The 18875-nt window shown below is 37.7% G+C and overlaps 1 protein-coding gene across 6 annotated transcripts in view; it reads right to left on the bottom strand.

The window, feature by feature from the left end:
• The window catches only part of Stim1 (stromal interaction molecule 1), a 231260-nt gene that overhangs the window by 38496 nt on the left and 173889 nt on the right, over nucleotides 1-18875 (bottom strand). For all 6 annotated transcript variants that reach the window (XM_063256600.1, XM_005000754.4, XM_063256601.1 and 3 more), the window contains exon 3: nucleotides 4940-5054. In XM_063256600.1, coding sequence (XP_063112670.1) covers nucleotides 4940-5054 — 115 coding nt within the window. The remainder of the gene's footprint in view (nucleotides 1-4939; nucleotides 5055-18875) is intronic.

Below are 18875 nucleotides of genomic sequence, written 5' to 3'. Positions count from 1 at the left end.
ATGGTCTTGAAAAAATTTCCAGACATGATACAGAAACTGGAAACTAAGGTTGAGAGAGAAGAAGGAAGAGGAAATACACCATTATAAGGTTTTTATACTATATGTGACAAGGTATACTGTCTCTTGAAAATAGACTGATAAATTGAAGATGCACTACTCAGGAAGCTGAGGAGGAGCACAAGTTTAAGGCCATCCTGGGGAAAAAGAAAGAGAGAAAAGAGAAAAGACAAAAGACAGAAGACAGAGGAAAAAAAGAGTTTGATTCACCATATTAATAAACTGAACAGAAAAACTATGCATTCATCTCAGTAAATGAAGAAAATTCATTTGATAAATCCAGCATTCACTCCTAGGAAGAGATCTCAGCAAACTAGGAAGTGAAAGGAACTTCCTTAACCTGATAAAAAGCTTCTATAAAATACTCATAGCCAATATCATATCTAATAGTGAAAGAGTGAATGTTTTCCCTGTAAAATCAGAAATAAGACTTGGATGTCTACTTTTGCCACTTCTCCTCCACCCTGAACTACAGATACTATGCAGAGTGATCTGGCAACAAAGAAAGGAAAGGAAAAGAGGAAACAAAGGGAGGAAAGGAGGAGATGGATGGGGAGGGAGAGGAGAGGGAAAATATATATATGCAGGTATCATTACTTTTAAAATCTAGTGCCCAGGGAAGAAAAGGCAAAATAGCAAAATAAAAATGGTGCACTTTATTAAGAAGGAATGAAAACCATATTTTAAAAGACAGTTCCCTTAAGTCAGTGCTTCCCACTCTTCATTGTGAAGGATACTGATAGTTTCTACTAGCTAAAATCTTCAAACAACAGTTCTATCTCTCAAACGTTCTACAAACTCTACTTGGTGTTCCTTTCTTTAAAGAACTGCCATGTCACTCTACCTCACATGGTCCTAGAGAAAACTATAGACTTCTCAAGCCCTTTGCACACAATCCCACTCACTCATCACCACTCATATAAACCTGTGATCCAGACCATGCCATACTGATTCTTCACCTCAATCCATCCCACTACACCTGATTCTTTTAAAAAACTTTTTTTAATTTTAGATAAAGCCTTGCTATGATGCCAGGCTGACCTCAAATTCATAATCCTCCTGCCTCATCCTCCAGAGCATTAAGGTTACAGGAGTGTGCAACCACATCTTGTCAAGGAACAAGATATTTGGAGAAAAAAGTGAAGAATCAACTGAGAACAGCCCAATAGAAAAGGCCAAGTCCTTAGTCTCCATAGTTGGGATCCCAGGAATTGTATTCAGTGTCAGTTGTTTCTTAGCCCAATTATTCAGCTCTTCCTTATTTAATTTCTTAATGTTGTAGAACTAAGAATTTGGCTGCTTTTTGTCCTACCTTCCCAGTACGTAACAGCTAAATTATTAAGAGTTCCTTCAGTGATAAGAGTCTCTTACTCATGGTGGGCTGCTTGGATCACGGTTGAATTCATGCTAATGAGATGGCTCAGGATGGGGCCATCTACAGAGCTGGGGCTCCGGGCCAGATGATAGGAGACCAAAATTGTAAGAGAAAAGGAAGTGAAAGTTTGGGTTCAGTTATTTGGCTGGTAATTCAAGCCATCATGCCTATGTAATGAAACCTTAATAAAAACAGTGAACATCAAAGATAGCTTAAGCTTTCTGATTGGTAAACACACTGACATGTTGGGAAGGTGATGTATGCTGATTCCAGCAAGAGAAAACACAGAAGTACACATTCAAGATCCTCCCTGATCACAGCCAGTGGATTTCATCTTTTGAACAGTCCTAATTTGTACCCTCTAGAGCAGTGATAGTGAATCTTTCAGAGTTTTCAATGATAACAAACAGCTGGCTACAGCATGCATACCATAGGTTCACCATCACTGCTTTAGAGTAAGTAACTAATCATAAGTGCACAACTTTCCTGACTTCCATAAATAGTTTTACAACCTCAGGGGATTGTGGGAACTCCTGTATTTGCAACCAGTCGCAGTCAGAAGTATAGGTGGTCTGGAGACTCCCAAAGCTTAAGGCTGGTATCCAAAGAAGGGGCAGACTTGTTGGGACTTTGCCCTTAATTGAGAAGTATGAAGTAACTTTGGGTAGTTAGTAACAGACTCACTCTACACTGTTTTAATTAATCTCTCTTTTGGTCTCATTTGTAAACGGAGATAATGACTCTACAGTTCATAAGATTTTTGTTAGATACAAATGAGTTACCATAGAAAAACACTTGAAATTAGAGCCTGGCACATATTAAATATTATATAAATGTCAGAGTCATTTTTGAGTTGCTGTTTTTATTATTAAAGTCCAGAGTTGGTTGACACAAAGATTAGCAGCCTTTTCTGCCCAGACTTCAGTGACAGAGAAAAGACTGGCTTCTAACACTGGTCAGAAAATATTAACTGCACTAATCACAGAGATGAGACTGACATTAGCTAGCTAACGTTCTAAACACAAATGACCACTGCTATACCACCTAGGTAAAGTCAGGACAGCTAGTTTGAGCTAGTGCTAGCTGCTTTCTGCAGCTCTGGAAATTGTTACTCTACAAAGACTTGGGTCCTGCTCTGAATAATGAATAATATGGCAAATTATTAGTAAAAATAGACACAAGAAACTTTTAGTTTTTCTTTTTTTTTAATACTTTTATTTTTTTTTAACTTTTTTTGTCTTTTTCTTTTTTTTTATTGGTACCGGGGATCGAACTCACGACTGCCTGCTTGCAAGGCAGGCACTTATGCCGCTGAACTAAATCCCCAGCCCCTACTTTTAGTTTTTCAAACCACTGGATATAATACATGATTAATAAAACCTAAAAAGAAAGGTAGATTATTTATATTTTTTTTCACTTCTATCTTAGCTGTAAGCTACATTACTATACATTAAAATGTTCTTTTCTCCTCCAGACTAATAAGAACCCTCTCCTCCAAAAAAACTCACTCCATTGTCTCCCATTTTCCTGTAATTCAGAATACACTGGAAGACTTCCAAATAGTTTTTGAGTCCAAAAATAAATTTCTTAGCAGAAAAAAATGCCTGGAGCTGTTTTCCAGTGTTATGATTTAATCCCTCTATTTCTGCCTTCTCTTGGTCACTTTCCCTTCCCAGATACTTCTCTGTGAGCTTTCAGAAAAGGATAGGAATGCTCTCCTCACATCTTTCATTCTAAGTTCCTACTTATAAAACCTATTTTTAAAAAGCAAGTGCTTTATCCTGGTGTTATTACAGAAGAAACCCAGAATTAAATGGTACTGATGAAAGGTTTTTCCTGAATATTCTGGTATAATTCCAAAGCTCATGATACTCCTTCGTCTCTCATCGGTAGACAGCTTCACTTGCTCAGAAACTTTTAAGACACACACACACACACACACACACACAGAGAGAGAGAGAACTCAGTTCTAAAGATTTCTAGAAAGCTCTCTCTTACTATTTCCTTATTCTTATTCTAAATTGATACATATTTTTAAAATTTTGAAAAAAATTTTAAAATAAACTGATAAAACAGTTAATAAGAAGTATCAGCTGATCCATTCCAGAACCAGGATCAGATTATGGTCTTCCTGCTTCAGATCCAATGCTCTCTACATCCCCATTATAGACGATCCCTTCCAGGTCTAAAATTCTACATACAGTTTAAATAAAAATATACACTGTTTCATTCCTACCAAAAGTAGTATCCTCTACCACCAGAAGAGTGCTTTCAGCCAAGATGGTAAGGAAAAGTACTGGCCTAGAGATCAGGAGGCCCAAGTCTAAGTCTGGCTCTACTAAACACATAACAATGAACATGCAACTGTATCAGTCAAGGTATAAGGTTCCTCATCTAAAAACCAGAAATGCTGGTGATCACTTACGTTTAAACTTTCTTAGGATGAAAATCTACACTAAGAGAAAAATACCATCCAATCTGAATGGTATCAAAGGAAGCCCTAGCTATGGATATAAATGAAGTAGAAGTTAAAAACTGAACATTTTCCCTGTCAAATCTCACATAATTAGGCATGCTCTTTAACTTGAAATCTGAAGAAAATGCTCCAGGGAAAAATGGTAGCCATGCTTTAGTAGTTTTATACGTGCATATGAAGAAGATCTAAATTTTTCATTAGTAAATCAACTACTGAAGATACCACTATCTAAACAGGTTACAGTCACAGATACACAAGGTCCAGAATGCAGAAGTCAACAATCCAGCTTAACTCTGAGGATCAAACTATATTTTGGAGTCTGTGTTCAATTCCAGAGATCTTTTCTTTTTCCTTTGAAGCAAGGTCTTGCTATGAGATTCAGGCTGGCTTTGAACCCACTATAGAGCCCAGGTTACCCTTGAACTCATAGTGATCTCCTTGTCTCAGCCTTCTGAGTGCTGGAATTACAGGTGTGTGCCATTATGTCCAGCTCAATTGCAGAGATCTAAGAAACAGTCTAATAAAATTCTTCATAGGCAAGAAACCAAGATGAGGAGGTTGAGAAAATGTTTTCTTCAAAAACTAGGGTTATTTAACCTGGGAAAGAGGAGGCTCAGGAGAGAGCCCATCGGTACTTCTAACCATCTGGCACATACATAGCATAACTGGGATTAAGTGGTAAGTCACAAAAGAAAAGGGCTGCCTCAAGAGACCAGTAAGCTCCTTATCTGTGGAGATGATGCAGCAGAAACAGAGACTCCTGGGGTGGTGTTAGGAGAGAAGCAGAGATAGGCTAGAATTCAAAAATCAGTCTGATAAAAGACAACTCCAACTCTTGTGTGAGAAATTCCCCTTCCCAGCACAGTGACTAAATTCAGTCTTATTCAGTGACTATACATAGAATCATTTCACTAATTCATTTTTTACTAAGTATTTTATGTTCATGCCCTTTTAAGGCCAAATTCCTACCCATTTTCTTTCTTCTCTAAACCTTCTAACAATGAAGTCTGGCAGGCAGGCTTGCCTATTACCTTCTGAGGACTTCCATGCCTTCCACAGGTCTTCCACACTGATAAGCTTATCCTCACCATGGAAGGTACTGTGTTTCACTGTTGGATCATGGTAATTGAGGTCTTCCCTTAGGAACTGCAAGAGAAAAACATACAAGTCACAAGACATCCCACAGAGTCATCCAAATAAGATCTTCATATGGGGTGCCTCTAGCCATCCATAGTTGTACTCCATTTACCCAAAGCATAAGTGCATCACATTACTCATGAATCATGTGCATGTATCTTACTTGCCATTGAAACTACTTTTCTTTGTTGTTCCACTTGAAAAATATAGATAAGAAATTACTGCTACTTTAAAAAAATTTTTAAATGTTTTATTAGTACATATGTGCAATGCATCATGATGATATTCATCATGGAGAGTTGGTCCACAAACTTAACATGTCTTAATTATTTTCACATCCCTATACTATATTTTAAATTACAGAAACATAATAAATGATAATTAACTAGAATTCAATAAGGTAAAAAGAGAGAAGAAAGCAAAGAATAATTAGCAATTTTTTAATACTTCTTTATACACTAATATTCCAAGAACTTCCCCGATGTTTTCTCACTCAATTTTCACAACAATGAATTATCACACCTATTTTACAAATGAGAATAGTAATACTCTCAAAAGTGGTGTAATTTGTCCCAAATAGAATTAGATTTAGACAGGTTATATTATTTGCTGTGATGACTTTAAAACATGTCCATAAATTCTTTGACAATTCTCCCTTTAAAGATGGATTTCTCTCCCTTTGAATATAGGCTAACATTTGCAATTCATGGCTTCAGTAAGTGTTCTCAAAGGGTCCATGTATAAAAGGGTTGGTCCTCAGAGTGACACCACTGGGCCTTGTGAGAGGTCTTTGGGTCACTGGGAGCATGCTACTGAAAGGAACTGAAGAACTCCAGTCTCTTTTTTCTTTTTCTTTGCTTCTCAGCTCCTGATAAATTGTTTTCTGAGTCATACAATTTTGCCATGATGTACAACCTCATGCCAAAGACCCAGAGAAATTAGGACACTGAATTTTGGTTTAGACTCCAGGACTATGAATCAAAATTTTTCTCTTTATAAGTTACTTGCCTCAGGTATTATATTATGGTGATAGAAAGCTGACAAATACACTCATCTGCTAACAAAGTTAATGTGGCAGCAGGGATGCTGTGTGATTCCAAAGACTAGATTAGAAAAGGCAACATGGATTCCACCTGGTTCTCCCTCTTTTGAGACACATACTTGGGAACCTCTGAGCCAATATATAAGAAAGTTGATGTTCCTGAAGTCACCATGCTGTAGAGATTGTGTGAAAAAACCATAAAGATAAAGAGGGATGTCTCAGCAGTTTCAACTGTTCAAGCCTTCCATCCTAGGAAACATGATTGACACTTCAGGAGATTGCAGCCCCCAGATTTTGAATCCGATACTAAGTGGACACAAACTGTCTCTACTGAGACGTGCCCAGAATGCAATATATGAGCAAAATAAATGTTGCTGTGATAAGCCACTCAATTTGGGGGGTTTGCTATATAGTATTAGAAAGCTAAAATTAGAGAGCTATATAGCATTAGAGAGCTAAAACATTTGTTTATGGTTACAGCTGATAAGTGATGGAGTTAGTACTCTAACCCAAACCATCTGGCTTTAAAGTTCACATATTTCTCTGGCATTACATACGTTATGTCTTAATTATCCAGAATTTTTCCCACAATATACTTTTATAAGAAAGGAGAAAAACAAAGGAAATCAAAGTTTTTAGAAATTTTATTGGTGATATAGATTCATTCAGCTTGATCCTTAACTCTTTATATGCTAGTCATTGATCACTGCTGTCTACAGATCTTGAAGTATGATGGGGGAATATACACATACACACTCACCCTATTCTGATTTCCTGATTACTAGTCTTAGTCTCACATGAACATACTATAGTAGGCTTTTCAAAAAAATCAGGAAATATTTCTTACTCATTTTTCTTTATCCCTGGGGTCCAGTGTTTTTTGTTTGTTTGTTTTTTAAGATGTCCAGGCTGGCCTCAGTGGCCTAGACTAAAGCAATTCTCCTACCTCAGTTCCTAGAATAGGTGGGACTTCAGCATGTACTTAATAATAAAGATTTTCATGTACCAGGTATAGATGAAAGATGTGTAAACAGTAAACAAAACAGATAAAACCTTTGTCTTCATTGAGCTATCAGTGGGTATCACAGGCAGGTCCTAGGAATAGAAATGTTAAAATCTCCAAGGAAGGAGATTTTTCTGCCATTACCAGATAACTCCAGGAACCATCTGAGAAGAGATGTTAGCTGCTTGTAGGGAACCAACAAAACAGACTGCTTTTTATAGACAAGTCTGATTATGACATATGTGGACAGTAGAAAAGTTCATGAAAAGAAAGTGTAAAGTATCTGCTTGGAGATTCACAGACCCTATTGTCACAAAAACATGTAAAGAAAGTGTAGAGTCAGAAAAGAAGGCCAGCACAAAGACAATGCCAAATGGTGAAAATAGCAAACAGATGTTCTGTGTGAAGGAAGAGTCTGAATTTGAACGAGACCCCTTCTAGAGACAAAGAAGTGGGGCTGCAAGAGTCAGGCTTTTAGAGCCAGGATAAAGCTCACTGGCATTGCACCTGCCTGGCAAGCGCGAAGTCCTAAATTTGATTCCAGGTACGGGAAAAAAAAAGTCAGGCCTTTACATTCAGAAAGGCATTTTGCTATAAGGTATATTTTACAACCTAAAGAGAGAGGCCACTTTCTTCCTGTGGTTCTGAGCAAGCAATTCAATATCCCTTAGCTTACTGTTCCCTCAAACTGAGGACTAATAATCCCTCTAATTTGAGTGTGATAAAAATTAAATGAGACATGTTTACAGAAGTCATAAACCACCTTGGCGTGGATCTTTTATTGGCTTACAAAGCATATTGTAAAATGGGCCGTAAGTGCAGTTTCTTGGCCTCGCTTTTAAATAACAAAATGGTTAAAGGCTGCAATTCCATGGAAAGTTAGGGTAGTGGCTAAGGGACTCCTCATACTTTTATGCAGAGCGTTCACTAAAAACTACTAGTCAAATGCAACACTTTATAAAGATGTTTTGCTTTGTGTTTTACCTAAAATTTTTTAAAAATCAATTAATTATATCAAAATGGGGGAGGGCAGTTTGGAGCTGGTGCTAAGGGAGTTAATGAAATTCTTCATCTTTGTCTTCATTGAGCTATCAACAGGTATCACATGTAACCCTCTGACACCACTCCTGGATTCACATACCTATGTGGCGACTGTCTGCCAGAGCTGAGCAGCAGCTGGCTCCTTTTGAAGAGACATGTGCTCTCTAGTGTGCCATTACAGATTATACACTTAGTTATGATACCCTCACTCTTCACAGGCATTGAGTTTATGACTCCTAGTATATATAAAATCCCCCTGTAAGTTTTACAAGATGGCTTTTTCTATGTTGTATAGCTCTCGTGCATATTTTTATCAGACTCGTTCTGTATCTTCTCTGTAAAATCACATACTCCTGCTATGGCTTATGCCTAGATGTTCCCCAAAGCCTCATGAAGTCATATGTGAGGTTTTTTTCAGAGGTGGATGGATCTATAATGTATGATGCTGGGATTGATTCACAGTGCAGTACTAAACTGAAGAACCCTAGGATTAAGAGTATGAGTGCTGGGGCTGGGGATTTAGCTCAGCGGCATAAGCGCCTGTTTTGCAAGCAGGCAGTTGTGAGTTCAATCCCGGTACCAATAAAAAGGAAAAAGACCAAAAAAAAAAAAAAAAAAAAAAAAGAGTACGAGTGCTACCCACCCTAACTAGCCTGAATAAAGATGCCATTAAGCCCCCCTCCCTTGCTTATTTTGCTACCTTCTACCCAAGATGAACTGGTTCTCCCTCTCTGCAAGCCACTTGCCTTGGAGCCAGCTGATTATGGATTGAAATCTCAATAAACTGTGAACTAAATAAACCTTTCCCCTTTAACTTTGGGTGTCAGGTATTTTGTCTCAGCAATGCGAGACAAGTAACTAAGATATTCCCTGACAGAAGTTTCCAGTTACTCTGTCATAAATGTAGCATATCAAAATGTTACACTGAACTGAGCATAGTGGCACATACCCATAATCCTAAAGACTCTGTTGAGACACAAGCAAGGTCACAGATTCAAGACTAGCCTGGGTAGTTTAGCAATTTAGTAAGACCTTATCTCAAAGTTTAAAAAAATAAAAATATTACAGGGGTTGGAGAGATAGCTCATTGTGAAGGCCCTGAATTCAATCCCCAATACCACCAAAAAATGTTACATTGACCTAGAATTCTGATGTCCAATATACTTGAGATAAGCATTACCATACACTGCTGCTAAAAGATAAAGCCTGATTTAAGACAAAGTTTACAGGCAACAAAAAGCAAAGGAAGTTTGACAGGCAGCTTGTGCCTCTTGGCTCCCACAATACAGATTTACTGTTTGAGACTCAGAACAAGCAGCCCCTCCCTTAAGAAAGTCCAGAGGTTCCCTAAAAGTCTTGCCTTCGCATGAAGAATGCAGTATTGGCTAAAACTGCAGCTCAATAGCTCGCCTAAGCACCAAGGCACCAGTTGTCACTGGGTATATTTAGCTCTGTGAGCTCAGACAAGTGATCCCTCAGGAGGTAGTATAAAGCATGCCACCCCATCGTACGTGTTAAGCAGTAGTAAAGCAGTGGAGGTGGAAGCAGTAAAGCATGGAGACATCTCTAGAATTCCCATAATGCAGGCCCACCCAGTACCTCAGGCAACAGAATTCACTGACAAACAGCCGGAGGAAAACCAGCACACTTTTGGGTGCAAGAAATCTGGGCAGCTCCCCTGAGCCCTAAGTTAGAACTAATTACTCCTTCCTTTGTACCTCTTTATGTGTCTCCCATGTCTCCCAAATCACCCCCACTTGCTCTGAAACCCATCACCTCCTTAACAGACAGCACAAGTCATGCTTCATACTTCTCAACTCTCTTTTTCACACTCTCCAAATCTTGTTCACATCCTGAACAACCAGCAAGGAACAACACTTTTAGCTACAATAGCATTAAATGTCATTTACATGGAGCTGGAATATGGATGTTTCAGGGATGAAATACCTGTTCATAATGACATCAGAAACTATTTGTTGAAAGTAAAGAGATGACAGCCATTTTTCCTTCATCTTTGTATATCTAAGTCTGATTTCTACCATATTAAACACTAAAATGACCTTTATGGATCACAAACTTAATTAGACCAAGCCGCCTACTTAAAATGTAATGCCTCTTCATAACCTACAAGATAACCCAATTCTCAGGTTGGCATTCAAGGCCTTTGATAATGTGGCTCACAGACATATTTCCCAGTCACCCACATGGCCACTCTCCCTTCTCATTAGACCTCAAACTTCAGGCTGGGGGTCAGAAAACTATGGCAAAGGGCCAAATCCAGTTTGGTGCTTACTTCTACAAATAAAAGTTTACAAAATGGAATACAGTCAGGCTCCTCCACGGATGTACTGTCTAATTTTATGCTACAAAGGCAGAATTGAATAGTTGTTACAGAGACTATGGCCAGCAAATGCTAAGAAATTTACTGTTTGGCTCTTTATTAAAAAAAGTACATCTTGCTCTAGACACATCAAGCTACTTCATGCTCCTTGAACAAATCACGCTCTTTTAGATCATAATCTTTTGCACAAGGTGCTTTGCATAGAACATTTTCTTACACTTTTTACCTATTAAAGATAAACGCATCGTCTCTGTGAAGTTTCCCAGACTTCTCCCCTAACTAATCATCCGTTAGGATTTGTTCCCTTAGTTCTCAGGGTATACCTCTATGGTACTACCTACCCATTATACTAGAATTACTATTTAATTATCCCATTTTACCCGACCTAAGCAACTCAAAACAGAGACCACATTTATCACAGATATCTTCATACAGTATTATATAAATTCTCTGGAACATCTAAATGAATAATTGATTTAGCTCCACAAAACCCACACCCAAACACAAAGCCCACACCCAAACACAAAGCCTAGCACAGAGCAAGGTATGTGACTATTAAATAAATGCATGAATGTCCCATGCCTAAGTTTGTCTCACAACATATAATATAATGTTTAGCTTAAAATAGTCAATGCACATGTATAAACCAAATAGAAGAAAGAAAAAGGGTCTCCAAATCGTCAGCCAATCTAAAACAAAGGTATTCAGACAGAGGCCAGAAGACTGCACTAGCTTGAAGTCAGTTAAGCATGACTTAGACTTTGATTCTAAAGTTGGCTACCAGGGTTTGAATTTGGTTTCACAACTTACTTTCAATGTATTATGGATATGATTTGTAAAACAGAGATAACAGTTACACAAAATTTTGTATCCCCTTCATTTGGAGGGCATTGTGAGTTAATTCATTTAGAAAGGTTGGGGGGAAAAGCTTGGAACACTGCCTATTATATGCACATACAGTTGTGTGTAAAATATAGTTTAAGGACAATATGAAGATACTAAGAATGTACAATCCTGAGGCCCGATATTTTATAGTGATGAAGAACCCTCAAATATAAGGGAGACCCAGAGAGGAGGTAGAAGATGTAACTTTCCTAAGTGCTCATTTAATGTCTGTTCTGTTCATCCCTCATTCACAGGACAGGAGATTTATTGTGGATGCAGCACTACTAAGGATAAAATGACAATTATAATCTGGGAGAGGCAACCCTAGAAGACCCGAAGCTCCTACTACCACTCTACGAATATTCTGCTCCAAAAGTGAGGGTGTCATTCAGAGAGAAGGATGTCATCATCTCTGCCCATAGCTCTAGAACCATGGCTCAAAGATACTAACTAGAGAACAAAACGGCTTCCAATCTCTTCTCAACAGAAATAACTATATTTCTGCAGTGTGAAGAAGTGTAAATTGGAGCTGGGGATTTAGCTCAGCGGCATAAGCGCCTGCCTTACAAGCAGGCAGTCATGAGTTCGATCCCCGGTACCGATAAAAAGGAAAAAGACAAAAAAAAAAAGCACACAAAGAAGTGTAAATTAAGGATACTATCCAAAAACATTGGCAGAAGGCTGGGGATATAGCTGCCTGGCAAGCAAGAGGTCATGAGTTCAGTTCCTGATAAGAGAGAGAAACAATGGTGGTGAAAGGCATTTAGGAGATTTGTAGATTGATTAGAGATACAGTATCCCCTTACCCGTGAACCTCCCGTGAATACTTGAAACTGCGGATAGTATTGAACCCACTCTACTGCATTTTCTCACATACATACATACATATATCTTAGCAACTCAGCATACACTTTTGTCTTTTTCATTAACATTCACCTTTTCACTTGAAAGAACCACTTCATAACCTTTTTGGCATTTCCAAATTGCCTGCATTGCTCCTCTTGCATTTTGGAGCCATTAGTTTAAACATGCTCCTGCAATATTATGACAGGAGATCTTATAACTAAAACAGATACTGAGTGACTAATAGGACAGATAGCATATACAATGAACATACCCTGGACAAAGGAATGATTCATACCTGGGAATGGAATAGAGAAGGTATGAGATTTCATGTTACTCTGATGAGTGGATAATTTAACATTTATAGGGGCTGCAGTTGTAGCTCAATGGTAGAATATCTGCATAGCATGTATGAGGACCCACATTCAAAGATACCATTGTTAAAAACAAAAGAACAATTAGAAGGCAATTAATGGAATTTAAAAACTACATGTGACCATAGAAAAAGTCAAAGGGATCCCTGACAAACCTACTGTCATCTGACTTCCAGGAGAACATGGTGGACAGATAACAGCAGCCATGGAGACTCTCTGAGATTGCCAGTTTAGAATCGAGGAATGGTGCAGTGTAAGGAATCCTAAGCAAGGGGAGATATACCCTGCAGACCCAAGAACGAACTACACTGAGAGAAACCAACTGGGAATGCAATCCCGGTGCTGTAACAGGAACAGATAAAATCTCAGTGCGGAAACTGGAACCCGTGCTATATCATCAGTTATAATAAACTGCCTCCGCTGCTGCATCCCAATGGGCACAGCAGGGAGAGAGACGCACGAAAGCTCGGAGAGTGGGCATCGGCGAACGGAGTTGAGAGCAGGACTGGTGGGGAGCCCTGCATCGACCTGCAGTGAGTGAGAGGAACGGGGACCACCCCTCCATAGATAAGGAGGCTCCAACAGAGGACATGCTGGGACCAGGCAGACTAGCCGGAACAGGACGCTGCAGTGACTTTAGTCACATATTCCCCTCTCAAGCGGGATTGGTGGGGAGTGCTTCGCCTGGGTGACGCTGGCAGACTAAGATCCAGTAGGCTAGCCCAAACCAGGTTCCAGCGCCTGGCGGTGCACCCTAGCAGTGAAACCTTCAGTAGGTTGACCTGGAGGGGCGGGCCCAGCAGAGGCTGCCCAGGTCTGTGTCTCCCTTGTACACTGCAGTGGGTGGAAACACCTGGCTGGCAGATTCAAACAAACTGTAATTGACAAAGAAAAAAAACTGGGTCTCCTATATATGCTTGTATGGAAGGAACAAAAAGTATGGGAAAAGGGAACAACAAGAAAGGGTCCTCAGTCCCCAATTCTGAGAACACTGATCCAAGAAAGATAAAGCAAAGGAGAATGAGGACAGAAAATATGCAATATCAGGCACAGCACCAATAGACATAAAGCGCTATCTCCAGAGCTTCATAGGCAAGTTCAAAAGTGAAGTATTTAATGAAATAAAGCAAGATATAAGTAGAATAGTTAGAGAAATGCAAAGCACTGCCCAAGAAAAAACAGATGGTGGAATGGAAGAACAGAAAAAAAGGGAGAATTGCTTGAAGGAGAAAATAGAGAAAACATAGAATATGTGAAGCAGGTTCAAAGAGATTACCAGGAAACTAAAAACTCTATTGAAAGCTGGCATAACAGCTTGAAAGAAACTAAGGATAGATTATCTGAACTGAAGGACAGATTTGTAAGGTGGGAACATGAAATGAATAACTTCGTAAAAATAACAAAGAAACAAACAGCAATAATATAAAGGCTAGAAGAGGATAAAAGGATCTATAACTTAAGAATTAAGAACATAAAAGAAGAAGTAGGGACACAAACAAATGAACTATAAAAGCTATTCACAGAAACAATCTAGGAGAATTTCTCTAATTTAGCAAAAGGTAAAGATACTCAGATGTATGAGGCATATAGGACCCCAGCCACCTACAACCCAAACAGAGCTACACCCAGGCATATAATAATCAAAATTCCAGAAATCCAATATAAGAACAGAATATTAAAAGCTGTCAGAGACAAGAAACAGATCACTTACAAGGGAACACCCATCAGAATTACAGCAGACTTCTCGGCACAAGCCATCAAATCATGAAGAGCGTGGGGGGAAATAATTCAAGCTTTGAAAGATAATAACCCCAGCCAAGATTGATATATCCTGCACAACTGTCCCTAGAAATTGATGGAAAAACAAGGTGCTTCCAGGATAAAGAGGAACTAGGAGAATTTGCAACCACCAGTTCAACTCTCCAGAGAATACTGCAGGATATTCTAAAAAAGGAAAATACCAAGATTCCAGAAACAGTGGCAGAGTAGCCACAATGAATGAAGCAGAAAGTGAAATAAAGAAGACAAACTGACAACTAATGACAGAAAAAGAACTCAACAGAAATGAGGCAGAGAAGGTTGGATGGTAGGAACAGCAATTTTGGAGAAAACAAGACATCATAATAGCTAGTGCTGATTTAATATCATCTTGTTTTGAAGTCCCATCAAGCTTTTGTTCTTCTGTCTCTGTCTTAACATGTTGTATCTTATTGGATATTATATGTGATAATATAAGCAAAAACTTTTATAGACAAGGAGATTATACAGAAACCATTGTTCATTTTCTATTAGTTGATTCTAAATACCCTGTAATACTGTCATTCCCTTGAAAGGTTTTATATTGTCTTGATATGTTTGATGCTACAATATACGAAGTTATACTCAAAGATTTCAAGGAAAGAGACACTATGGTAACTACTTTTATGTCAGGATTATCTTGTGGTGAAACACTATTTTGCTTAAATGGTTATGTTTTGATCTGCGCTGTTTTGTTGTTATGCCTCTTTTATCTCAATCTCCTTTTTTTATTATTTACTTTTTAATTTTTATCCTTTTAATTAAGAGAAAAATAGCAGGATATATTATAGTAACCCACTTTGATTTCCTATTAACTTGATTTGAAATCCTGTATTGCTCTCACCATCTTGTGTTGACTGATTTTCCTCTATTCTGCTTTGCTTGATAGTACCGAGTTCGAAAGTATAGGCAACAACTGTGAAGACAATAAGATTCATTATGGTGCCCATTCTAGTTGACTATTATCTTCTTTTGAAGACCTGTAATGTCTCCAATATTTTGGTTTTATTGGTTTTGTTCTTTACTGTTTTGTTCAATTTTATTATAACTGATGATATAGGCAATTCAAGATAGCAAGAGGCATTATGGTAACCATTGTTGATCACCTTGTATTATGTTTTTACATTATATATTATATCCATCCTTTTGATTTGACTGACTCTGTTCTGTTATGTCACATTTAGTTTTACTCTCTTCAAAAAAAAGTAGTAAGAACTGTGGGAGTAATAAAAACCAAAATGTGTAATTGTCATTGTACAAAAGAGAGGAAAGGAAAGTGCTTTAAAGGACATAACTGCATTATATTTAAGTGTATAAGATAGATAACCATATAACTGAGTTTTCTTGGATCATTGAACAGAACTTTTTGCAGTCTCACTGTTTGAATGTCCACTTTATATGCTTTAATTTTGTAACTTGAGCAACTATTTCTAAGATGACAATATGTAATCTATTAACTAGTGATTTGCTACTGTTTATTTTTTCTGAAATTCTGTATCACTTGTACCCTTTTTCTGTTTTTTTTTTCTTTTTCTCCTTAAATAAAATTAAAAAAAAAAACTACTGTCATCCAAAAGAGACTGCATACTCAAGGATATACTTACTCTCTGAGGAGCAACATCACACTGTGGAGAAAGAGGAGGGAAAGACCAATAAAATAATATAGTCAGTCATTAAGCAAATAATCATAAACCTTAGAGAGGTTGGGATAGTAACTAAAATGGCCATAGTACAGTATCTAAAATATCTATTTTCAAAAGAATTACAAGAGCTGGGTATGGTGGCATACACCTGTAACCCCAGTATTTGCAGGACGATTGCTGCGAATTTGTGGCAAGGCTGGACTGCAGTCAGTTCAAAGCCAGCCTGAACTGCATAGTGAAATTCTGCTTCAAAAAGACCAAAAACTAAAAAAAAATTTTTAATTAAAAATTTTCAAGATACTCAAAACACACAAAATATGGTTTATATAACAGAAAAAAGACAAGAAACAGAAATTCCGTAAGAGTGACCAGAAGTCAGAATAAACAGAAAAGATTACAAATTAGCCATGTACAAATATGTTCAAAGGGTTTAGACATACAGATCCAAGTGTGGGGCATTTACCTAATGTGTTCTTAAAAATTATAAAGCAAAAATTAGAGGAAACCATAAATTAAAAAGTAAAAGGATTCATGATGACCATGTTGCATCAAGTTAAAAAATTTAATAAATAAATTATAAAATTTTTGAAGAATAAACTAAAAATGTAGTTCAGCAGTAGTGTTTTCCTAACATGGACAAAGCCCTAGATTCAATCCCCAGCACTAGAAAAAAAAGATAAAAGAAGAAGTAGAAGAAGAGGAGGAGGAGAAAAGGAGGAGCAAGAGAAGGAAGAAGAGAAAAAAGAGGAGGAAGAGGGGAGGAAAACCACCAAATAAATGTTCTGGAGTCAAAAATTACAGTAATAGAAATGAGAAATTTAGGAGAGGAGCTCCACAGTAGCATCTGAACCACCAGAATAAAGCATTAGTGAATGCCAATAGATACTGATAGAGTATACAATCCTAAAAGAGAAAAATAATTGAACAAAAATGAATAGAGCCTCATAGAAATGTAGAACACCATTAAGCACACCAATATATGTATAATGAATGCAAAAAACAGAGGATAAAGAGAAAGGAGAAGAAAAATATTCAATGAAATAATGGTTGAAAACTTCCCATGTATTTGCTTTGTTTGCAATACCAACGATTGAACTCAGGCAGCACTGAGCTACATTTCAGCCATTTTTTTATATTTTATTTTGAGACAGCATCTTTCTAATACTCAGGCTGACCTTGAACTTGTGATCCTCCTGCCTCAGTTTTCAAAGAAGCTGGGATTACAGGCATGTACCACTTTTCAAACCTTTTTAAAAAACATTTATCTACCCACTACTAAGTTCAAACTGCAAAGAACCTAACTAGGAGAAAGAGGGCAAGATACAGGGTTTCATTAGATTGCCTAAGGTGTCCTTCAATTCAAAATCATCTGCCTAGACTCCCAAGTAGATGGGACTACCAGCATATGGCACAATACTCAAATGTCAATCAAGAATTTTATATTAAGCAAAAACATCTTGGAAAAAAAAATGAAGACAAAATACTTTCCGAGATAATAAACATGAAGACTACTTATCAACAGTAGACATGTTCTAATGTAAGTGAACCTAGATGGCAATTTGAATCCATGTGAAAAAAACAAATCTTTTCCTTTTATTCACTTGCTGAACAATATTTATTGAGTACCAATACTGAGTCATCAGGGTGAACAGAACAGTCATTTCTCTTACAGATTTGTATTCTAGACAACACATAATAAATGATTCAATGACAGAATCCAAAAGATAATTGGTTGTTTTTAAAAAATTTATTAGTACATGTTTACAGTCCATAATAATTACATTCATCACAGGGAATTGGTACATGTAATTCTTAATTCTTTTTATATCTCTTTTCCTTCTCCTTGTGCCCCAAGTTCTTAAATTTCTTATTTAAAAATTTAAACTTAAAAAGAGGCAAAGTGAGGCCCTGGGTACCAGGAGTGGCCCAAAGGTATAAATTCCATTACTGAACAGGGTGGCCTGAGAAACTGCTCATCAAAAAGGTGAGGTATAAGAATTAGCAAAGTACTTGTGATATGAGGTACATAGCAAATTAATCTGGGGAAAGAATATTCCAAGTAGAGATAAGACGTAGAACCAAATCCCAAAAGAAAGAATAAAGACTATCTAAACAACACCAAGGCACATGGTTAGAGTGAATGGTCAAGTAAGAGACAGGACCACAACAGGACCTTGCTGACTGTTCTAGGGACTTAGGCTTGTAGGCTTTCATGCTGAATGAAATATGAAGCTACCTCAGGGTTCTGAACACAGAAGTGAAGGATGGGGGTTGGGGGTACACGAAGGGATAAAACAAAGGAAGGGGGAGGAAAGGAAGGAGGGAGGAGAGGAAGGAGGGAGGAAATGAATTTTTTTAAAATTCTCTGGCTGCTACATTGAGAATAGACTATTGGTTGTGGTTATCTGTTAGGTGACAAGGCTACTGACCTTTAGTGCTTGTAACAGAGAAGACAGAAATGATTAGATTTGAGATTTATTTTGAAGATAAAACATACAGGAATTACCAGTGGCAGTGGGTGTGCAGTGTGAAAGTAATTACAGATAATTTAGTTTGGGGCCTACACTGAAATTGAAACGATGGAGATGACTATCTGAGACGCTGTGGGTAGAACATGCTGAGGGTGAAGTGGCAGTTAGAATTCAGTTTGATGCATGTTAAACTTCAAAGGCCTTTAAAATCTTGGAAGAAACGCAGGAGTTTGGCATAATGCCCTTGAATTTGGCAATGGATTCTTATATATTGCATCAAAAAGCATGAGTAGCAACAAGAACAAAAATAAACTGGGACTTAATCAAAACTACAAAATTTTTATGCTTCAGAGGACACTACCATGAAAGTGAAAAAACAACTGACAGTAT

The sequence above is a fragment of the Cavia porcellus genome, unplaced genomic scaffold (genome assembly GCF_034190915.1).
Source record: "Cavia porcellus strain 051 isolate PalLab524CR breed Dunkin Hartley unplaced genomic scaffold, mCavPor4.1 scaffold_9, whole genome shotgun sequence".
NCBI classification, from domain to species: domain Eukaryota; kingdom Metazoa; phylum Chordata; class Mammalia; order Rodentia; family Caviidae; genus Cavia; species Cavia porcellus.
This window is presented reverse-complemented; position numbering and strand designations above follow the sequence as displayed.